Below are 16,612 nucleotides of genomic sequence, written 5' to 3' on the forward strand. Positions count from 1 at the left end.
CCATTTACGAATTAAATAGGCCTCCATCCAGTCCTAAGGAGACTATGAATACATGCCTGTATGTTTGGTAATGTATGGGGGCTCTATTGTAGGATATCTTTTACTCAAGGTGACTATATGAGTGTTTTGTGAGGCTGGAGCGTCCTCTGGTGGCAGGAAGTTGTCGTTATATTTTGACGTTTCCGTCTCCGGCAGACATATTGCTTACAGGAGCAAATTCTGGAAAGCTAGAAGAGAGAAAAGGATTTAAAATTGATATACATCTTCACGGCTCGATACCCTCAGACCACATACAGGACATAATGGGTAAGTTGTTCGGCAAATCCAGAGTATAGATATGAGTTCAGGTGATAAATGATTGAGCTGCGCGACCGGGAGTAATGATTATAAATCCTCATACTGTCACTGCGGTTCAGCTAACTACTTAGCTCACTCATTAGCTAGGGAGCTAACTTTAACGATGCTACGTAGTAACATTAGCGCAAGACGAGTTAACTTTTATTAACCAGTTACCAAACTGTCTTAGGGCAGTGTTCCATCATCTATCAGATATCACACAAGGTGTACTACTGTAATTCCAACCGTAGGAAACAACCAGTGCTATTTATTAGCCAACTTAGGCGAAGTTGGCTAACAGCTAACTAGCGTTAGCTCCGTTAGCACCGCGCTTTTCAGTCTATTCTGACTCACGTTAACGTCATCATTTAACATAGATCTGACGTTATCATCAATTATGTCTAGATATTGACTTGCTTCTGCCAGTCTCTCTTGACATAAACGTTACAGGTGTTGTGAGCGGTGACATTCGCAGCTTTTGTCATGTAAGTTAGCTAAACCCTAAGTTAGTGCTAGAGGTAATGTCAAAACGTTGTATGGCTTTAGCTGTGCCTTCGGTGCTAATTGGATGGTAGACCGATTGTAACTTAACAATATACTTCCAACGACTCAGACAATGTTGTGAATCATTATCCACACGATGGCACATTTGAATTATCACATTTATTAGGCACAGATTTGTGTGCGCAGCGGCTAGCGCCAGCGTTAGCTTAGCTGTGTTAGCTGACAGTCAGCCTTGTTCTTCAAAACCCAAGTTACACTAACGGTGTTAACAGAATACTATTCAATTCAGTGTTATTCAAAGTTTAAGTAGTTTGACAATGAAGCGAAAATCAGTTAGCTAGTAAATGTCCACGTGACGGGTTTTTGACAGATTGCTTGTATCAGGGAGCAATAGTTTTGACATCAGCAAACTGCAAACTAGCGTGTAATGTTACATGTGACACGGCCGCATGTTTTCCAGACTATTCCCGCACAGGATTATAACTGGGTTTTGTTTGTGCCGCGCCCCCCCTTAACATCTGTAGTTTACTGCTAACTGAAAGAGGGAAAGGGCCATCAACATACACACTGTTCAAAATCATCTTGCTTTATTGTACCTGTCAACTGGAAAATTAAACATAGAAAAGAAGCTGGACTACAAACACAAATGTGTTCATCATATTTTAGTTATTTATATTATTATTTATTATTATTATTATTATTTAACAGGAGTTCTTTTTTTTATATCGGAAGTGCCCTTGACTTGAATCCCTCTGCTTGATTTGTCACCAAAGCATGCTGTTGTGTTTAACTTAATAAATAAATTAGAGGTTCATCAAAGTCATACACAAAAGAAATGATGCCATGCAGATAATTTTAAATTTATTTGAAGCAAATGAAATAATTACAAATGTATTTGAAGATTTGATTTGAGTCGGGGGACATTTAAAGACCTCTCACCGTTCGGCTTTTCTCGTCTGGAGCCCCCTTGCTGTGGGTAGGGTCTCCTTGGAAATGCCAATACAGACATGTCCTCTGCAGGGCTATTTCTGTTCCCTCCAGCCCAAACAGCAAACAGTCAGTGCAGTTCACATACAGCAGCTAATCAAACCAACACAGTAAAGAAATGAGCGCATCCAGCTGCAACCTGTGCTCGTGTTGCGTCCACGCCCGTGGCTTCACCATCTGGACCCATTACACACATAAATAAGCTTTTTATGAGGCTGGCTGTGCTAATGCCCTCAAACCATAACATGACCTCAATTTGTGCCACTTGTTCCGATATTTAACCTCAGAAACCCCCGCTGTTGCAATGGGGGGCTTTTGGCACAGAATGTTGGCACCGCCTTGCATTGGTGGCAGGTTTCAATGTTGTCTCTACCTCTCTTTCTCCCCCCTGTAGCCCTGGTTGACTCAGGGATCTACCCTGGTGGCATGACTGCACAAATGCTGAGAATGGGCAGTTTGTCCTGTGTGGGCACCAATTTATGCTAACTCTGCGATTTAACTCCACTGAATAAATACATTTGTTCTGCCTGCCAGCTGACTGGTTGATGAATAGCTAAGCCGTGTTTGTGTGTGTGTGTGTGTGTGTGTTTGTGTGTGTGTATTTTTAGGCTGTGTTGTCCAGTTTCTATGAGCTTGTTTATACAAGGCCTTATTATATATAGACTTGTGTGCATGCTGTGTCATCATCATGACCTATTAATAGAGATGTCAAGGGGAAACAAACGTACACTTTGTCTGTCACGTGTTCACATACGCTTCTTTACTCGTTGAAAAAAAAACAAAAAAACATTGTGTCCTACTTGTTCTCATTGTGTATACTGGTCTCTGTGTGTATGCGACCCATCAGAGCCGTCAGCCAGTCCGGCCAAAGATAACTACAGGATGAACCGCTACAAGAACAAAGCACTGAACCCAGAGGAGATGAGGCGCAGGAGAGAAGAGGAGGGCATCCAACTCAGGAAACAGAAACGAGAACAACAGGTATTGCACCCAACGTGTCAGTCCCAGTCATCAGATCCTTGATCTCTCTGTTTAAGATGTCAGCATTAAGGATGTCAGGACATCAGATCGTCTAGTAGTCAATAAAACTAAAAATCCCATGCACTTCAACATACACTCCTTTTTATAACATACATTTTAGGATAAGGGTAACACTGGATATAATGTTCAGTGTTTCCTACAAAATAAGATTTTTATATATATATATATATATTAGGGATTGGCTTGAATGAACGATTCCTTGAGTAGTCCTTGTTTCAACGTTGGTACGACGATGCTGGAGTTTTTTTTTTTTAATTTTTACTGAATCATTAAAGGATAACCGGTACTGTCTGATTGAGAATAAGCATTAGTGTTGTGTAGGCTGTAATGCTGTGCATCATTATTCCTGCAAGAAGATGCGTCGCATTCTTAAACTAGATTTGGAATAATGAGTACTCGGTTGGCCCTTGAGGAATTGATGTGATCCCTCCATCTTGGAATAAACTGTATATATTTGTGGTGACTGGAGGGGCATTGTGTATTGTGCAAGGAGTTTGTGGTTTACATGTAATCTGGAGGGAATGTTAGTCTTCTGGATATACAGCCTGCTGCTCCAAAACCTGCCATCACCACACAGCTAGAGTATGCTAATTTCTCTCATGAGTTCACCTGCAACTCCCAAACAGCAATTATGTTGGGTCTGTTTCTCTCTGCTGTTGTTTTTTTCACATATAACCGGGCCAGTTAAAGTTAACTGGCAATAGGCTAGTCTGGCAGTGGCCCAAGCGCTGATGTCAGCTCTCGTAGCTAATGTTATAATAATAAAAATAATAGATTTTATTTACAGGCGCCTTTCTAAGCAATCAAGGACACCGTATATTTGTTTAAAACAGTGCAACACAAACAATAATAAAAATGTGGAGTAAACAAAATGATCAAATCAGGTTAAAATAACAACAACACAGTGCAAATGAGATCAAAGGGAAAAGGCAGTTTTGAACAGGTGGGTTTTCAGTTTGGATTTGAAGTGAGGGAGTGAGGTAGCGTTCCTGAGTTCTGGAGGTAGGCAGTTCCACAGACGGGGAGCAGAGCGGCTGAATGCTCTGCTCCCCGTGGTGGTGACACGGGCAGGTGGGACAGTCAGGTGGATGGAGGAGGATCTTAGAGTGCGGGAGTGTGAGGCAACGTGGAAGAGGCCAGGCGGGGGGGGTGCTGTTGATGGACTTAAGGATTTAAATGCTAAGAGGAGGATTTTGAATTCAATGCGGAACGCATGTCTATCTGGAAAACATAACTTCCTTGCGGTTTGAGAGTTCCAGATGAACTTGTGAGCTGCTGCTATAGATTTACAGTAAAGCCAGAGGAGTACTGTAGTCAAGCAGTCAGAGTGCACAGAGATGAGCGGCTATCACCAAATTATCGTTTCTTGTGACATCCCTAGTCAGCATGTAGTCCCTATAGGCTGAGCATAGTCTGGCTTGACTGTCTTTGTGGGCTTTGACAATCTTTTCATCACAGCTTTTCAAGAGGAGGAACGTGGATGTTCTCAATGAAGAGGAAGCCATGTTCGAGAGTCCACTGGTGGACTCCTACAACAGCTCTCCAGCAACAGTGAGTTTCTATTTTCCTAATACCACTCACACAACATTGACACAGCGAGGCTCACGCAGGATCATTGTTATTATTATTGTGGCCTAGCCTCTTTTAGAGCCTGTTGAGAATAACGGTGACCGTGCTGAGTGGCTCAAGTGTTGAGAATGTGTGTTTATGTGCTGTTGCAGGAAGGAGTCATTACCAGAGACATGGTTGAGATGCTTTTCTCAGAGGACCCAGAGCTTCAGCTCACCACAACACAAAAGTTCAGAAAACTACTTTCCAAAGGTATATATTGTGTGCTTACAGTGACTCTACACTACTGTTGTACCAGTCACCATGGACCAAACAAAAGTATTTACATCCTGTTTTCATCTCCTGTTCATTTCAGAGCCCAACCCACCAATTGATGAAGTTATAAACACGTCTGGAGTAGTAGAGCGGTTTGTGGAGTTCTTGAAGAAGAGTGTCAACTGCACACTACAGGTCAGTTTAAACACACTCACATGCACAGTTCAGAACACCCTCTGTGCATGGAATACGTGCATATGGTCTACATTTCATATCTGTAACAGAATCAAGTAACAGAAGCCCCATAAAATTTTAGCATTGAGGTGTAAATTCACATCTCCGATGCCCAAATTATTATTTAGCGTTATCGAAAGGGGAATGAACATTTGTTGAGGTGACACAATGGTCCAGTAATAAGAATACCTTTTCTCATTTAATAAAAATGTGTTTTGGCTCAAGGGTGAAAGATTTTTAAAAAGCTACTTTTTTCCCTCTGCAGTTTGAGGCGGCCTGGGCCCTGACCAATATAGCATCAGGCACATCCATGCAGACAAAGACGGTGATTGAGGCTGGAGCAGTGCCAATCTTCATTGAACTACTTAACTCAGACTTTGAGGACGTCCAAGAACAGGTACCACACTGTGGGATTGGTGTGATATTTTTTGTTTGTCTGTCTGTTTCATTCTTTACTTCTTCCATACCCTGTACATTTTTGTGTGTTTTTTTTCTGCAGGCTGTGTGGGCCTTGGGTAATATTGCTGGGGATAGTGCGGTTTGCAGGGACTATGTGCTGAACTGCAACATCCTTCCACCACTATTAATGTAAGCCCATCCTCTTTGTGGAATACTTGTTCAGACGTCTAGCTTTTTTTTTGTTACCCATAACAACATATTTCTGATATCATCCCATGCACTAAGTGTTGCTTTTTTATTCATTTCAGGCTTCTGACCAAATCCACTAGATTGACCATGACTCGGAATGCGGTTTGGGCTCTGTCTAATCTCTGTAGAGGAAAAAACCCTCCACCTGCTTTTGAAAAGGTACTACTGAGTCTCATGAATTCAACACCAAAAACATAGTGATCATTTCAGGTCAGGGCTGCTACTTACTGTTTTTAGGGTTCCTACATATCCTGGAAAACCTGGAAATTTATAGAATAGTTTTCCAGTCATGGAAATACTTGGAAATCAATTAAAATGATAAAATATCCTGCAAATAGCCCCAAATGGTCCTGGGAAATGTTTATTTGTATTTAGCCCCTCACTCAGATCACCTATAAATCCAGGTAAGTATTTTGTTTGAAACTTGACTTGTTCTGAAGTCAATCCTGGTTCAGTATTCAACTTATATATGTGAGAACTGAGCATGGGCTTACAGTGCAGCAGGAGACATTGTGTGTAGCAGGAAAACTTTAGAAATGAACATTTTTTTGCATATTCATACCTTCTGTACATTTTTAATGAGCAGGGCTCGACAGTAGCACCAGATGAGCCTGACCCAAACACAAAAGGGAAATCTGTGGCTTTTTATGTCACAATTTCATTATTAGGTTGATTTATAAGTGCAAATAACCACACGGTGACTGAAAATGGCAACCATATTTTCAGAGTTGGCAACTAAGAGCTGATGCCTGTTTGCCAGCCTGGCATCCACTTTTAAAAGTTAGTGTTGAGTTCTGATGAGGAAGAAGGGAAGGGATCTTGAACTTGGTCCGAGCAACAACTTTGCTGCTGTCTAAGTAGTAACTTGTGCAGCTCCTTGCACCTTAACCAGCGTGAGGAGAGAAAAGCCACAGTAAATAACAGCAAAACGAAGTAAAGACTCTTTCACTGGGCTAAAATGCAAACACTGTGTTGCAGCATATGTCTTTCGGTTTAATTAAAGGCTTTTTTAAGTACTGTGTTAAAAAATAACAACTATCTGAATACCAGAATTGAAAACCAAATACCTACTTGGGATGGGCGTGAGTGGTCGAGTACTCGAGTAGTTCTCGTCTCAAATTAACTGGATTGATAAACAACGGCACTAAAGTCTTTTTTTGTGCGCAGCGACTCTTGCTTCTGCGCTTGACCTGAGACACATACACCTTTGATTTTTTCTGTCCCTAATAACTACCCAATGAGTGAATAGTCAAATATTCGGCCCAGCCCTATTGTTGCTACCTTTTTATATTTTGGTAACCTTGAAAAAAATCCACTAATGCCAAGCTGCTTTTTGCTTCAACTGCTTATCTGCTGAAATTGATGTTTGTGTATGCAGTACATGTGCATTAAATTCATGTTGTTTCTCATAAATATGCACAACGTCTGTGTTGTCTAGGTGTCACCCTGTCTGCCAGTGCTGTCGAGGCTTTTATTTAGCAGTGACCCCGACTTGCTGGCAGATGCCTGCTGGGCCCTGTCCTACCTCTCAGACGGCCCCAATGACAAGATCCAAGCTGTCATCGACTCCGGCGTCTGCAGGCGCCTTGTAGAGCTACTCATGTACGTCCAGCCATACTCTCTGTTGTCTTTGTCACAGTAAATTTGACCTGTAAATACTTAAAATTCTCTTTCTTTCCCTTTTCTGCAGGCACACAGACTATAAGGTTGCCTCCCCTGCCTTGAGAGCTGTCGGAAACATCGTCACTGGAGATGACATCCAAACACAGGTGAGTGTATGTTCAACTTAACGCACATAGTGCTGCCTTTGTCTGTTGGAGAGAACAGAGAGAAGACAAAAACACATGGCAGAGCCACACAAGTGCATTAAGTGGGATAAACTCAGTTCCCTTTTTTTAAGTACACTAGCTAAAACTAATGCAGTCTAATGCAACCCTTAGAGAGGTCTGGATTCAACTTAAGGATCACTTTGGAAGAAGTTTGTGTTGCTGTTGGATTGTATTCTGTTATACTGGCAGGTGTTTCTACTATTTTGTCTACTTACTTTATATCAGCAAGAGTAGGCTCAATAACAGAAATACCTTTTTGTATAAGGCAATGCACTTCAACAGCACCACAAACTACATCCTCTAGGGATGGTTAAGCTTTGTTCTTTTTTTGAACAAGAACTTGCAAGGTTTTTACCCACTCTGTTGCTGTGTATAGGTGGTGTTGAACTGTTCAGCCCTGCCCTGTCTGCTGCACCTTCTCAGTAGTGCTAAAGAGTCCATTCGCAAAGAGGCATGCTGGACCATCTCAAACATCACAGCAGGAAACAGAGCACAAATACAGGTGAGACATGCATCTGACATTTACCTCCAGTCATCCTCATCATGGCAGCACAAATTATGATAGGATTTGAGAGATAGCTTTCTGAAATAGATTCATAGACTGGTCGATCCACCACAGTCCTTACAGGCCCATGATACAGTAGCTAAAATAAGAAGAGCGTTCCCTCATTACCAGGTTAGGTTTTCTGGAAATTGCAAAGGTATAGATGCAATAACTATGAGGGATGGGATTCGAGAACCAGTTCCAGTTTAGAACCGGTAACTCGTATGCTTCTGAGCTTATCAATTTCTTTTTTTGAATGATGGTGGCATGTTTTTCTGATGTCAGACTCTTCATCTACTCTGCTGGAAACCTGCAACAAGAAGGAGTCATGGCAGAGACGAAGAAACAGGCCAGAGCGTGACGTTATAATAACATTAGCACCACGCAGGCAGGCTTAGCCGATTTTTTTTTCTTTGAAAAGCCTGAAAACCAAAATAAAAGGGAAAAAACATTTTCTCTCATTTCATCTAGACTGTGTTCAGACTCGGATAATAAAACAGTCGTGTTGATGCTGGAAACCTGAACCCTAACCCTGTGTAGGCCGACTTTTTTCTTTCCACAAAGAAAATGTAATCAATAAGAGAATCGGACTGATGAACAGAATCTATACAGACCTTAGTATCAATCTAACCTGATCAATTCCTCTCCCTGATAACTACACTGAAGCTGCTTTTTGAGACATACCCCTAATTGTATATCTTCTGCCCCACAGACGGTAATTGATGCCAACATCTTCCCAGTGCTGATCGACATTCTACAGAAAGCAGAGTTCAGGACCAGGAAAGAGGCGGCCTGGGCCATCACTAACGCCACCTCTGGAGGAACACCAGAACAGATCAGGTCAGACTTGAAAAAATAAACTACGATATCCCTTTAGCTCATTACAAGCTTTGGGTGAGATTTCATCTGATTTATTATGTTTATAAACTTAGTGTCTATTTCAGTAAGTTAATCTTGTCAGTACCAGATCAGCTGGGTCATCTAAATGGACTAGTCAGTCAAACGTTTTTTTGATGGTCAAGTGTTAAGTGATGACTGTGGAAACATGAATAACATATTGTCAAGGAGTTGTCAATGGAAAACATGCATTTTTTTACATGAATGGTTCATGGATGACCAAAAAGCTTTCACTGAAAGTATCGGACTGGGGGGGGGGGGGTAATGAGTAAAAATATGTAGAAATCATACAATTGGATTCAGATTTACTGGAAACCAAGAACCCCACGGAGAAAATGGATAATGCAAAGTAAAATAATCTGGCAATATTACCCACAAGATGGTGTAATGGTGCATGAAGAAGTGTAAGCTTAAATAAATAGCAATAGATTTAATTGAGATTAAGTAAAGAAATCAAAGTGGTACTTAACTAAAGCTGTGTAGTATCATAAAAAGACAATGTCTGAAAAGCCCTTCCTACTGTCTCTTAATTTTTGAACCATGTCGATTGGTCTTTTTGAGCCTTAGTACTGTCAGTTAAACATTAAGGGTCATAAATATGTTGTATGTGTGTTTGCATATAGATATCTGGTGAACCTGGGCTGCATTAAGCCCCTGTGTGATCTGCTGACGGTGATGGACTCAAAGATCGTTCAGGTCGCTCTCAACGGGCTTGAGAACATCCTGAGGCTGGGCGAGCAGGAGGCCAAGCAGGAGAACAATGGCAGTGGAGTCAATCCATACTGCAGCCTCATCGAAGAAGCTTATGGTAACACATTACCAGTGACAAACATTTAGCAGTGTTGATTTTGTATAAGAAATGTCATGTATAATATTGCATCATATTTGGCAGAGACACCAGTTGGGCTGGGCAATTGTTTTTGAACTGAGTTTTGGTGGGCAAAGCAAACAGGTTTTATGTCTTTTTATCTCTGGTTTAGATCAGGAATTATCTGAACAAATAATAAGTAAATGAGAATAATTGTGCTTTCAAACCTACCTCGTTTCTGTCCAGACTTTTTGGTTTCATCCAAACCAAAATGACAGAAATCTCCCCCAGAATACAGTCCGGACCTTTCACCTGAACCTGGGTCAGACGGAAAGAGGTGGCCTCTGTCCGAAACAAATGGGGCCAGGTCATTGTTTTAGACTTAAGAATTTTTTGGATGCACATAAGTGGTAGTAAAGTTGAAGTTTAGGTTTCAGTTTGTCCATAAATGTCGCAGCCCCTCAAGACCCAAGTAAAGTTCCCATGTCATGTTTCTCTAAAACCCAACAAAACAAAAGCCACAACTTGATACATGACATTTTAAATACTACAAACACACACTGAGGTTTGATATCCACCTCTAGACAGCAGTCGTTGGCTCTATCTAATTATATATATTTTTTCTTTTTTTAGAATAAAAGTTCAGCTTTCTGGCTGATAATTTAGCTAAAATACAATGGTCTAACGATACTTGCTTTTCCAGGTCTTGACAAGATAGAGTTCCTCCAGAGCCACGACAACCAGGAGATCTACCAGAAGGCCTTTGATCTAATCGAGCACTACTTCGGGGTGGAGGACGAGGACAACAGTCTAGCCCCTCAGGTGGACCAGGCCAACCAGCAGTACCTTTTCCCCCAGCAAGAGGCCCCCATGGAGGGCTTCCAGCTATAAGTCCGCACCCCTCTCCTCTAAAACACACCATATACCCCCTTATCTCACGGAGCAGCCCTAGATGCCAGAGTCAGACCTCCGCGCCCTGTTCCCTGATCTGCCACTACTCCCCGCCTCTACCATCAGCACAAACACACCCACTCTTTGAAGGAAAGCTAAAACTGTCCCGCTCTCCAGTCTAAATAAAATGCCCCCCTTTTTTTTCCTTCACTCTCCTAAACCAGTGGACTGACTTCTTGCAGGGCAGGCCTGTGTGTTATCTGGCCGAGGGGGAGGGCACCACACAAACTCCATTACACTCATTTAGAAGAGGAAGTGATCATGTCACAGCCTAAAGTGTGAGTCTACCCTGGCTTCAAATGCACACACACACACAGACATCTTCCTGCCCTCATTGGCAGTGACGATGGTTTGTTGGTTAATATCTTTATATACACTTTAATTTCTTTTCCAATGGGACATTCCTATTTTCAGGATTACCCCTGCATCCCCATGCAAAGTCCACACACTGGGGTGCATGAGGTGAAATATCTCTTGATGTCAGTATGATTTTGTGCAATTCAAAGAAAAAAAACTAAGTAATACAATCCCTTTTTTGTTTATGATTAGTTCCCCCCCCCCCCCCCCCCCCAATACTTATTTATCTGCACCTTTTTTAGTTCTTGTAAATTTTTCTTCTTTCCCCCCTTCTATCATTTTAATCTTTTTTTTTTAATGGGACAAATTTCAGGGGGAGGGTTGAGGTGGGAAGAAATGTAAAAAAAAAAAATAGCAATCTATCTGAACTTAAAGGAAAGGCTCTGGATGGGATATTGGAAAAGGGATTGGGTTTTTTAGAGGATTTGTTTTAAGATCTAGGAAAAAGAAATCCTGTTTTGGAGGGTGGTATAGCTAGAGATCCAATTTTCGTCGCGTGCTGTGTTATTAGTAACAATACATTTGAATTATGAGTTGATCTAACTATTAAACAAGGAACAGCTGGGGATTTAGGGGGAGCAGCAAACCAAACTTATTTTTATATGTTAAATGAATCAGAGATTGCAGATGTTAAAAAGGGGGTGAAATACCACTTGTGGTGCAGACACAACATATATAGTTTTGTCCAGTGTAAACGGGTTGCTGCTGGTTAGGGAGGCCCCTGTGCCCCCCCCCCCCCCCCCCCTCTCCCTCCCTGGCTGTATGTGGTAGGGTTTTTGCATGGTGTTCTATTACCTTGCGTACAGTCACTGAGTATCCCTGGCCAAACACAGACAGTTGGCACAGAGAGACGGAGATGAAATACTGTGAGACTTTGCTGTTCACTGCTCAGCGTTCCACGTTACATCGTTCGGAGTTGAAAAAGCACAAACTGGGCCACGACTAATTAGTTTGATGGTGTTAACAGTGATAGTGTAGTGACGGTGGTGGTGTTTTGTATAGTGGTAGAGTTGATATATAACCTATGGCAGTCTATATCTTTGAGGAATGGGAATGACAACTGTTAATGATTCTGCATGGGTCCATTGTGATAATGATGTAAATAGCCGATCCTCTGCCTGGCAATCAAAGTGCGCCGCTTCTTTGTCCCCTTTCGGGACAAATAATAATAACAAGCAGGGTTTGGCGAGGGATACATCTCAGACAAGTGACGAGCCTAACCGCAACCAAAAATTCAAGTATAAATATATATTTGAATTTTGATGTATTTGCATTATATAAATATATATATATTTGCGCACACTTCATGCACACTTGCATACAACACCAGCAGACACTGTACACACACCTCTCACAGATGAGTGGCTAGTAGCAAGTAAAATAGTTTCCATAGTCTTCAAAGCGGGGAAAGAAAAAGTTAATGTTTAATTTTTATTTTTTGCTTTTTCTCCAGTGTGCAAATTGCCGTTTTTTTGGTTTCAGAGCACTTTGTACATTTTCTTTATTTATAAAAAAGAAATGTTGCCCTTGGTTGGTTTTAATCAAGATTTTTTTTTTCTCCCTCGTTTTAATTGAGACGATGAAAGGAGATTTTGCTCCGATTCAAAAGTGATTGGGCGCACACACAGGTCTCATGGAAACTTTTTTTCGTTGTTTCTAGCCACATGACTTACGATGGTTTAAAATTAGCCGTGTAAACCCTGACCCGGGATCAGCTCCGCCTGTGACAGACGCCGATCCTGGATCAGGGTTTTAGGCTTTGTGGATGGAGCCGAACTGTGGTCGTGTGATGTTTGACTGACAGGCACTGTGTGAGGAAGAGATGGATTGACTCTATGACTATGTCCCTAGCTGATCCTGGGAGCCCCTGTTCTGTGGATTACTGAACCAGCCCTAACCTTTAATCATGGAACTGTGAACACAATTATGCTTCTCTGATCAAAAATAGGACGCATTAGACTGTTGAATGTAGTGTATACACTTTCATTCAAAGTATAGTTGTTTTTTCTCAAAACCGTTTCCATTTATATTATATGCAGTGTTGGGATCTAACGTGTTACTTTCACAGTAACTAAATTAAGTAAGTCAATTTCTGTAACTGAAAGGCTTCTTACTTCCTTTATCTCCGCCATTCGCCAGGCCGGAGGGAAGCGTGTGTTCGGTCTTGTGTTTGCGCGTGTGTATCTGTCTGCGAGGACTAGACGGGACTCTCCAAGGTGTATGTTTTGAGGGAGTGAGAGAGGGGAAGAGAAGATGGACTATTGCACACAATGCTTCTGTAAGTTATTAATAACTTACTCTGAACACAGTCTCTCTCTTTGATTTTCTAGTAACCTAAGCTTACTCAAACGTGCCTGACCATGGCTCTGTGCATCACTACCGCACCTAATCTCAAACTACTGCACCCATCAGCCTTGGCAGTTGCGGTGATTCAGAATTGTTTCATTTTTTAAACTAGTTTGGTGACTGCTGTCATTGACTGCAACATCTACAAAGGTATTCAGCGTACCAAAATTCCTGTTGGCAAGCACAATGCTCTGTCGTGTCGACGACCGAAAACTTGTTTCCCCACCTTGAGTGATGAGTTAACCGCCAAAGGCCTTTCAGCAGCTGGCTGACATTATTGAACGCTTGAAACAACAGCCAGTCAGTCATACATATGCATAAAGATATTAGGCCGATGGGTCCGGTAGGGCTTTTTTTTTTTTTTTCTTCCTAGGATAGTAAAGTCATGATCCACCAAACTCTGCCTCTAAATGGCTAGTACTTGTATCCTGCGTTGGTTGCTTTGGTTAGGTTTAAGCATGAGGAGTGAGACTGGTTAGGTTAAGAATATTAGGGTCAGCTAATCAGAAGAAGGGTGCGTTATGTCTTCACCATCCTAGGGAAAAAAAATATATATATATTGGGTTCAGTATGGGAGATTAGCTGTGGACAGACAGATACGCACGACTGAATGCATTGATCCCGGCGTAGATAACGGTAGCCCGCCGAAATGATAGCTGTCAGCACATAACCAATAAACGCATTGCCATTTTTTGGTGGACATAATTTAATTACTTTGTTAAATGCGTTAAAAAGTAACTAACAAACTAATATTTTTCAATAACTAGCACAATAATGATAGGACGTCTTTTTGGATAGACAGACTTTGATTTTTTTTATTTGGTTTGTTTCAGTATTACACTTTTACACACACCTTTAACTTCCTTTGACAGTCCGGAATATTATAGTGTAGTTAGCGGCTATTACATGTTGGAGTTTACATGTCCGTGAGGTTGTGGTGAGTTTGAAATGTTGTCCACAGAACACGTGCGCTCCCAGTAGACATAAGAGTTCAAATCATGAATAATTGAGCATCAATAACTTGCCTCTACAAGACATATGTGTAGAGCAGCATTTCTAACTGAAGTCTTTATGGTTGCATGGCCAGTTCTGTGCTCGGCCTGCAAATGATGCCAGAATTGCGATGTTAAAAAAAGAAGAAGAAAGAAAACAGTGCATTAACCAGGAAAAATATTTATATTTCTGAAAAGTGAAAATGCACTCCTATTCACAAAAGTGCCAATCCGACCAACAAAGACTGGAGGTTCCTATGTAACTGTCTTTGACTCTTTTTTTTTCTTTATATCTTTTATTTACTTGAATGTGCACACATTTTGTGCGGAACATTGCTGCTCTATTATCCTTATCTTTAAAGTTACATTATTTGCCATTGTTTCTTTGGAAAAGTGGCATACTTTACTGTGGGCGCCTACATAAGGAATTGAATTAAGGCAGTGTCATTTTCTGGGAGGGAAATTACTTGAGTAACTGCATAAAACTGGTCTTTGCAGCTGCTTGTTTTCCATCGGTGTGATGACCCCCACTATTACAGTCTTCTACTGGTTTTCACTGTGCAAAGCTAGGCATGCAGATGTCTTGGAATCAAGGAATTGATTTCATGTGGTGGAAAACAATATAATATTTCTATAGCTTTTTCTTGAGATCAGGGGCCTGTAGCCAGCCCTTCTTTTGTGCAAATAGAAATATTGTAGATGCGGCACATGGAGCAAATTGTGGAAACTAAAGCGACTATCATAGCAGACAATTGCAGGTACTCACCTTATTGTCGTAGTTTACCAAAGTTTTGTCATCCTGAAGGCCGGTTGAAAGGATTAACTCTGTCTTGGTTTTAACATTCAATTGATGTAATTGGCTTGTGTTGACCCAGTCAGTACGACTGAGAGATTGCTTAAGGCCATTGAAAACTTGCTTCTTTTCATTAGAAGCTGCAATAGCTCAGTCCCTCTCTTCTCAGTTTTTTTTTTCCTCGAGTTCAAGTACTGTTTAGGGAGTTTGAAAATCTGCTGAAGACTGGAATTAATATTGTCCAAAATCAGGCACCCCAGAGGCAAAGATCCACCGACAAACTGCTCTGAAAGGTGACACCTAACAGAGGCAACTACTTGACATTTTTCTAAGTTAACATCTGGGATTCAGAAATTGTGCAGTGATTTACATTAAAAAGTATTATAAGTTAAACTATATGTATGTTCTGATACATCGACAGGGATTCAGATGCAATTCTAATCACTTCTGAGAAGTGGAGAAAAAGCCTCATTAGAACATGTCACGGAAAGAAAAGAATACAAATAAAATAGGTGAGGATACAAGCCTTTTCTGCTTTTCTTGATCTTTTTCCTGATCAGGATAATCTTGGCTATATTTTTGGATAATTGTGTTTAGTAAAAGTTTGTCCTAGTCAGGCCGCATGATCAGGAACCTTGTCATCTATAGGGGAATGAACAGACATCACTAAATATCTCAAATCTGACTTGTCTTCCGTCCTAGAAGCTGTTCATGTCTATATCAAAAATCTAAAGCCATGCTTGGCTTGGTCAAGTTATGTTGTCTATGCTACAAATGTTTACAATGCTACATGTTTGTAAAATACTTTTCATATGGCATCACTGACCAGTCCTGATATATACTCTGCTCTGGTCCTCTCATTTCTTTTACATGTATTTATTTTCTCTATTCTTGTTTATAATTTTTCCATTCGCTCAAAATTACCCATCTTAAACTGTGACTCGACTTGACTTTACCGACGGTATGAATGAGTGACGAGAAACTTCTACACTTCAACTGAAACATGACACACAAACATGAACATGAAAAAAAGTACATACAGGAAACGGCAACAATATTAAAAAAAAAAGAAGAAATCTGTAAAGGAAAATATATTGAATAACAAATTGTTCAGTGGAAATACTGTACAAAACAAATAAAGTTATGTTGCAACCCTTTAATGCAAATGTTTCTTCTTTCCTCGCTGGCGTACAATGTGAAGGAATGATGCCGTGTTACGATGTATACAGCACTGCACTGACGGGCAACACCATGTCTATTTCAAGGTGGGAGCCTTCTTGGCGGGATTAAAAAGTTTTCAATATACAAATGAAGCCTAATATGAAATGATTCTACCCATATTACATTTTAGGAATTATGATTTAAACTAGCAGTCGCTCTACCGCACCGTTGTGACGAAAAGAGAGCTGAGCCGGAAGGCAAAGCTCTCGATCTTCCGGTCAATCTTCTTTCCTACCCTCACCTATGGTCATGAAAGTTGGGTCATGACCGAAAGAACGAGGTCGCGGGTACAAGCGGCCG

General features: G+C 41.0%; 1 protein-coding gene across 1 annotated transcript; it reads left to right on the forward strand.

Annotated features, from left to right (window-relative positions):
* The first annotated feature begins 205 nt into the window (after positions 1–205).
* On the forward strand, positions 206–16,235 carry kpna6 (karyopherin alpha 6 (importin alpha 7)). The gene is made up of 14 exons (XM_083925628.1): positions 206–306; positions 2,675–2,808; positions 4,327–4,419; positions 4,590–4,689; positions 4,793–4,887; positions 5,192–5,323; positions 5,426–5,514; positions 5,634–5,733; positions 7,013–7,176; positions 7,265–7,343; positions 7,780–7,905; positions 8,660–8,787; positions 9,468–9,652; positions 10,356–16,235. Exons 1-14 carry the CDS (start codon positions 303–305, stop codon positions 10,541–10,543), a joined length of 1,617 nt encoding a protein of 538 aa, XP_083781754.1. The 5' UTR covers positions 206–302; the 3' UTR covers positions 10,544–16,235.
* Positions 16,236–16,612: the final 377 nt, after the last annotated feature.

Source organism: Echiichthys vipera (genome assembly GCF_963691815.1).
Source record: "Echiichthys vipera genome assembly, chromosome: 13".
NCBI lineage: Eukaryota > Metazoa > Chordata > Actinopteri > Perciformes > Trachinidae > Echiichthys > Echiichthys vipera.

Bases quoted from the DNA above. Each gene is read 5' to 3' on its own strand.
- kpna6 (XM_083925628.1), top strand. The intron at 4,690-4,792 runs GTATATATTGTG...TGTTCATTTCAG, and splicing joins CAGAAAACTACTTTCCAAAG to AGCCCAACCCACCAATTGAT. The intron at 7,344-7,779 runs GTGAGTGTATGT...TGCTGTGTATAG, and splicing joins GAGATGACATCCAAACACAG to GTGGTGTTGAACTGTTCAGC.